The sequence below is a fragment of the Palaemon carinicauda genome, chromosome 14, assembly GCF_036898095.1.
Source record: "Palaemon carinicauda isolate YSFRI2023 chromosome 14, ASM3689809v2, whole genome shotgun sequence".
In the NCBI taxonomy this organism is placed as follows: domain Eukaryota; kingdom Metazoa; phylum Arthropoda; class Malacostraca; order Decapoda; family Palaemonidae; genus Palaemon; species Palaemon carinicauda.
The window spans coordinates 93490400-93497899 of record NC_090738.1 but is presented as its reverse complement, the minus strand read 5'-3'; the positions used below and the strand labels follow the sequence as shown (position 1 = coordinate 93497899).

The following is a 7500-nucleotide window of genomic DNA, read 5'->3' as shown; positions in this document are numbered from 1 at the left end:
GAATCAACATAGAGCCGGTTGCTTTTCTTTCAAGCTCGACGGTTATATTAATAATGGACGACTAAGTACAACGAACTGTGCCCAAATCACCGCTCCTGCTCAAGTCTTGCCAGCAACGAAGACATGTCTCTTACCATCTTAGACACAGGATTTACTTCATTTATGGCCGAACTTCCGAGGTGCCGATAAGGCTTTAAGGTACGTCACAACGAAATGATGGGTGTCTATTTCTAAAGTGATCCTAGCCTTCTTATCATTTCAGCAATGGAAATGATGGCACACTTATTTGCAAACTTGCTTAATAGTCCTGAATTTAATCGTTATATTTACTGATTCATATTAACATATCTTATTAAACTAAATATATACCTATTGAAGCATAAAAAACTACATTATAATTTGTAAGTTATTTGTTTTATCTTCGGATACTATTCGTTTATTTTAACATCTCTAAAATCTAATTTCTAGGATCAGCTTCATGGAAGTAATGTTCCTATATATAAATATAAGTTTTTGAAGGATCCTTTAACTCTAATTCTTTATTTTATTTTTCGAGATGTGTTTATGCTAATTTAGGTTTTTGCAGTTGTTACCCCCTTGTCGTTACTATTTAAGTTTATTATTATTAGGGGGTAATAGAATGTTTGTTTGTTTTTCTTCAGGGCTCTCTTGAAGTTGCGGGAAATTGGGAAGGACCGAAACTTTCACCCCCTTGTCGTTACCCTTTGACACAAGGTCGGTCCTCCTAAGGATACTCTCAAACGATTTTTATAGTTACCCAAACCGAACATCCTTTCAAGAAATTTAGAAATATTTAACCTAAATTTAAAAAAAATAACTATTCTGAAATCTTTAATTAAATTTAAGAGTTTTATTTTGTTTGAGTTTTAATACTAAAATTTCCTGTATAGATAACTTTTTTTCAAGATGGCGACCGTGACAGGATTGCAAATAAGGAGTTCGGTTTGGTTGCTTGGTTTGGATGAGAGTAGGAGTGGTTTTTGGGCTTGTTCTGTATTTGAAATTTTCTTATTCTATTTTGTACCGTTCATTTTTGTCGTCAACATTTTCTTGGATGATATTGACTGATCTGTGGTTGTTATGAAATTGGCAGTCTTTGGACATTCATATGTTTCTGGTCTCGAAAGGAGATTTGAGGGATCAGAAATAAAAATTGATAATGTGAAATTTGAAGTGTCATTTTTTGGTTGGAGAGGTGCCACATTTTCCATCTCAACAATACTAGTCTTTTAGATCCTTTGGTATCTTATAATCCTGACTATTTAATTGTATATCTGGGAGGTAATGACTTAAAAGCTGACATAGACTTATCCTTAGTCAAAGAAATTTGCAGAGCATTTTTTATCTTAGTTTGTGAAAAACTACCAAATACTTGCCTTATTGCCTCGCAAGTAGAGCTGAGGTTTCATGTAAACAGGAATAGGTTTGATGCCCCTCTTACAGAACACTATAAATTACTTAGACGCTATTTCAATAAGTTTGTACTAGGTTTAAAGTGTAAAGATTTTCTGTTTAGGGTGGAAAGCCAGGGGAGTTTAGATAACCAGAGGTTGTATAGAGATTCGGTACATTTAAATACAGTAGGTTTAAATCATCTATTTAAATTGATGAAAGATTGTTTGAGGTTTTGTTACAGAAAAAATAAAAGTTTGTAATCATGTCTAATTTGTCTCTTTTAATCAATAGTCGGAAATATATCCGAGGACAAGTGACAAAGTATTATAACAATAAGATTTCACTCCAAACTAAAACCACCTCTGAGAAACATGTCCTCAAAGCTAAGTTTAAATCGTATCTTGATGACTTGAGGGACCATGATAGCAAAATTCAAGCCTTGATATGGCAAGAGGAAGAAAGTAGTGATAAACTTACAGTGGAATTGGTGAATTGTGAATCTTATATTGATAAACTCAATGAAATGTTAGCCTTCCTTGAAGATACTGTCTCTTTCACTTCTAGTACCTTAGATGCTGCAAGGAGTTTGCTTAAGAGTCCTACTGCTCCCCTTCCTACTTTCAGTAGCACTGAAGGGGAAAATATAAACAAATTCTTAACAGAATTTGAGGATACCACAGGCTCCTTTCAGCTTAAGGATAGGGATAAGTTGTTGTTGTTAAAGCAACAAGTTTCGGGGCGTGCTTCCGTTTTGTTGAGTTCACTTGAAGTGGATAAACAGACTTATAATGATGCCAAGGAACTTTTGTTAGCAGCTTTGGCTTCTGGTTCGCTGCAGAAATTCAATACTATTAAACAAATAGCAGAGATGAGATTAACGTACAGCACAGATCCATTTTCCTATATTAGTCAGATGAAAAACTGTATTGAATCTGTTAAGTTGCAAAAAATTGAAACTAATGACTTTTTGAATTATTTCTTTTGGCAAGGTTTGAATGATACTTTCAAAAATCAGTTGACTATCATAACAAATAAGACCAGACCTTCATTGGATGAAATAAAGGATAAATTTTTTGAGGCAGCAGAACGATATTCATTAGCTACCCAGAATTTCCATTCAAAGAATCATTCTAAAGGTTTTAATATCAAATCTTCAACAACAAATTTGGCTACTAATGTCAATTTTAGCAAGACTAACGGGCCTTCAGTTAAGTGTACTTTATGTGCTTTAGACAAGGAAAGGGACTCTTCTCATCCTATCTATAAGTGTAAGTATTATGATAGTCCAAAGGCCAAAGTTGACAAATTGAAGGAAATTGGAGGATGTTTAAAGTGCGCTAAAGCCAATCATTCCACCGAATCTTGTAAATTTGTTTTTCGAAAGAAATGTTTTCATTGTGGAAAATGGCATTTTACCTATCTGTGTATAAATGGAAATGAAGAAAGGAGTTTACTGGGTGCCACCAATAAAATCGAAGCAACCCCTGTTACCTCTCAGAGTCAAAAAGTGTCCAAAAAAGGGAAAAACTGTAAATCTGCTCCCAAAGAGGTGGTTTCTAGTGGCATGATTCTATCAGTAGGTGCTTTACGGACTACCAGTACAGAGTCAATTTTGCCTACTTTTACTTGTTACCTAAGTAACCGGGTCGAGATTAGGTGTCTTGTAGACAGTGGTTGCCAGACTAATTTTATTACGGAAGCTGTAGCCAATACTAGTAATCTCAAGGTGTTAAAAGAAAGGGTACATTTGACTGTTAACGGTTTTAACTCGAGTAAGCAGTATGTAACTAAGCTTGTGGAAGTAGAGGTAGAGATAGGTAAGGAAAGGTTCAAGATTGAAGCACTTTGTGTACCATCTATTGATATAAATTTGAAACTTCCACAGCTTTCTAGGATTGCAACTGCGTTTATTGAGAAAGGCTATGTCTTGGCAGACAATCAATTGTTAAACCATCAGGAGGAGATCAATAACATTGATTTCATATTAGGTACAAATTCTATGTATTGTCTTTTGAGCTCAATGGTAAATTTTGGTCAGCCGATTCCCTCTGTCTATAGTCAATGTGCTCTAGGGGTTATGCTATTGGGTAATCTGCAGAACACTATTTCTAATTTGAAATACTTACCTGATTTAAATTATGCCTCATACAATGGTAATAATTCGGACATTTCTACTTATTTGTCTGTAGAGTCTTCTGTTGTCTATGTAGGCTTTGGTTCAAGCATCTTGTGTGATGATTCAAACTTTATGGAAGAGGAGGTAACTCTTGATGTTGAATCAAATTTTGCAGTGTTGAAAGATGATGGAAGTATTTCGGAGACTGAATTGAATATAGCTGCAAACGAAGTTCTCATGAAATATGATGAGAAGAAGGTATTAAACTATGACCAATTAGAATTCGAAAACTGCTCTTCAGAGGTCAATGATCAACTTGTTAGATTTGCTTTGAATCATTCTGTTCGTACTGAAAAGGGCAGGATATCCATGCCTCTTTTATGGAACAGTAAAGTATCTCATCTTCTTGGTAGGAATTACAATCTTGCTAAAGCTGTGCTAAAATCTAACTTAAAAAAGTTAAGAAAGAATGAGCTTCATTTACATTTGATGGATGATGCCATTAAAGAACAAGAACAACTTGGTATAATACAGAGGATTCCAAATTTGGATCAGTATATGGAGGAACATCCTGAGCATAGTTTCTTACCGCACATGGGTGTGTTTAAACTAAACAGGGAGACCACTAAGTGTAGAGTAGTTTTTCTCTCGAATATTTGTGAAAAAGATTTGTCTAAGCCAGCTACTGTTAGTCATAATCAGAGTATACATTCTGGACCTTGTTTAAACCAAAAGATTGCTTCAGCTCTTTTACACCTGAGATTTGGGTCTAAGATTCTATGCTTTGACATCCGGAAACCTTTTAACCAAATAGAGCTGAATCCCTCTGATCAGAATAAATTACTATTTCTTTGGTATCGTAATGTAAAGAAAGGAGATTTTTCTCTTGTGGGGTATAAGAATGTGCGATTGAGTTTTGGATTACGATGTTCACCAACAATTTTGATGTTGAGTTTATACAAGATTTTGGTCCTGGATACTGAAGGGAATTCTGAGGAGGTTGTATGTTTGAAAAGGTTGATTTATCAATTATTTTATATGGATAATGGTGCTTTCACTTGTAGTGATTCATCAACATTGAAATGGGCTTATCAGTTATTGCCATCTATTTTTGAGCCCTATAAGATGGAATTACAACAAATTGTTACTAATGATAGTTCACTTCAGGAGGATATTGATGCTGGTCTTGAAAACAAAACTGACAGTAAAGTTAAACTTTTAGGCTTGCAGTGGCATAGGCAAGATGATATATTGTCAACTAGACCTATTGCTCTTGAGGGATCAGCCAATACAAAACGTTTAATTCTCAGGTCGATAGCCTCTAATTTTGATTTATATAATTTCAATGGACCAGTTTTTAACAGATCTAGAGTTTTTATGCATGGCTTACAGTGTGACAAATCACTTGGATGGGATGATCCATTGTCACAAGAGCGAATGAAAGAGTGGAACTGTATTTCAAGACAAGCTAATGCAACTCCAGAAATTATGGTAGAACGGTTTGTAGGGGAAAGAGATGCATCTTATAGGATACTAGCTTGTGTTGATGCAAGTAGTCTCATGTATGGAGCCGTACTTTATATTGAGAATATAGATACAGGTAAGGTTAGTTTTGTATTGGCCAAAAACAGAATTGTGAACACAAATTTGAAGACTAAATCAATCCCTTTCCTGGAGTTGCAGGCTATTAGTTTAGGTACAGAGATGCTTATGGAACTTTATAAAGAACTGTCTGGTCCTGCAGGTGTCATTCCCATTAATATTAAAGCACTGACTTTGTATTCTGATAGTTTGGTAGCGTTAACTTGGGTAAATTCCTATGCTAGTAAACTTGATAAAATGCAGGGAAAATCCAATTTTATATTGAATAGGTTACATCGTATAAATCAGCTTTGTGAAATCTTCCCTGTGAACTTTACCTTCACAAGTGGGCAGAATAATCCTGGGGATTGCATAACTAGATGTTTATCATACAAACAACTCAAGAAAACTAACTATTTCTCAGGACCACAAATTCAGTCAAGTGATGTAGCAATAAGTCAAAATGTACTGAGTTTCACCATCCCGAATCCTTTATTCAAGATCAATGATGATAATGTTGAAAGCAAAGACGTTGGTAGTTATAATATACAGTGCAATAAACTTTCCATATCATCTGAATATCTAGTTTCTCCAAACCGATATTCTGACTTTCGCCATTTAGTGGCTGTAACTGCTAGGGTTCTGAGATGTTGGAATAAGTGGAAGGCTCGCACAAAGTTGAACAGACCAACTTGTAAGGATTTGATGGTTATTGAATCTGGGTATTACAAAGAGGCTGTTATGCACATAATTTTGAAAGATCAGCTTGTCTATTTCCCTGAAGTCTTTGATTATTTTGGGTCTGATTTGAAAAGGGTCAAGAACATACCCAATCTTGTCAGTCAGCTTAATGTTTATCCTGATCAGGTTGGAATTCTGAGGGTGAGAAGCAAATGTGATCGGTGGAAAGAGGGTGAAAGATGCTATTTCCCTATTCTTTTGCACAAGCATAGTGAGTTAACAAAGTTGATAATTCTTGATTTGCATGTAAGGCTGAAACATGCTGGATGTTATTCACTTTTAGCAGAGCTGCGGAAAGAGTTTTGGATACCTCACTATTTCTCAGTTGTTAAAAATGTCCTTAAGGATTGTGTTACGTGCAAAAGGTATAATGGTCGTTCTGTGAAACTGAATCAGTCCCCATATCGTGATGTTAGATTGCATCCTTCTGAGATTCCTTTTGGGTATGTGTACATAGATTACTTTGGTCCTTATACTGTTAAACAGGGACATAGAAAGCTAAAAGTGTGGGTTCTTTGCCTTACCTGTATGTTTACTCGAGCAGTCAATTTGAAGATTTGCGTGGATATGTCTGTTAAAGAATTCCTTCGTTCTTTTATGCTTCACACGTTTGATTATGGATTGCCACAGTTTTGTGTAAGTGACTTAGGCACACAGATAGTAGCAGGAGGTAACATCATAATGGATTTTCTTAAAGATCCTGAAACCCAGATGCATTTTGATGAGGCTGGTGTACAATCGATAAAATTTGATCGGTATTTTAAAGGCTGCAGTCAGATGGGTTCTTTGGTAGAGATATGTATAAAGATGGTCAAACATTTGATAAATAAGTCCATTGGTACAAATGTTCTAGAATTTAGAGATTTTGAATTTGTTGTTAGTCAAACTTGTCACTTGGTGAATAAGCGTCCAATTGCTTTTAAAGAGGCATTAAGGGATTCGAGCAACGAGCCTGTTCCTCACCCTATCACTCCGGAAAGGCTTATTCATGGCTATGATCTCTTATCCATCAATGTCATTCCTGATCTACAGCCTGATCCTGAGATTGATCTTGAATATATTCTTGGTACCACCCCGTCAGAAAGGATAAAGAATAATTATCAAAAACTAAATGCAATCAGAAAAAATCTCATAGACAATTATCATTCGGAGTTCTTAGCTACCCTAATAAAACAGGCAGTTGATAAGAAGGACCGATATCGTCCTTGTCATCATCAGCATCTTAATGTAGGTGATATTGTTTTAATCAAAGAGACTCATGTAAAACCCCTTAACTATCCTATGGGAAAAATTACAGAGGTAATTAAGAATACAAGTGGTGAGGTGACTAATGCTATCGTTTTGAAAGGTAAAACAAATGAGCTGGTGAAAAGGCATATAACCAGTCTCATCCCTCTTTTAAAACCCGATATTGCTGAAGAGATCAATCCTTCAGTTAATGAGGAATTAGATGCCAAACCTAAATTTAGAGGAAGGTCAAGGAGAAGGGCAGCAGTCGAGTCAGAGAAAAGGACTAGGCATGTGCTCCAAGAGTGAGATGGTTTGATAACTTTGTAAATATGTAATTGTAAATATGCATGTTTTCATTTTAAATTCAACTTTTTACATGTTTTGTAAAAAGACTGAATCCCTTCCCTGGAGTGTTG

The 7500-nt window shown here is 35.5% G+C and overlaps 1 protein-coding gene across 1 annotated transcript in view; it reads left to right on the top strand.

Annotated features, from left to right (window-relative positions):
- The first annotated feature begins 6350 nt into the window (after positions 1–6350).
- Positions 6351–7500, top strand: part of LOC137653218 (uncharacterized) — a 2322-nt gene continuing 1172 nt past the window's right edge. Inside the window, exon 1 of the mRNA XM_068386582.1 lies at positions 6351–7500. This exon is cut by the window's right edge and continues 570 nt beyond it. Coding sequence (XP_068242683.1) covers positions 6383–7390 — 1008 coding nt within the window. The 5' untranslated portion in view covers positions 6351–6382 and the 3' untranslated portion in view covers positions 7391–7500.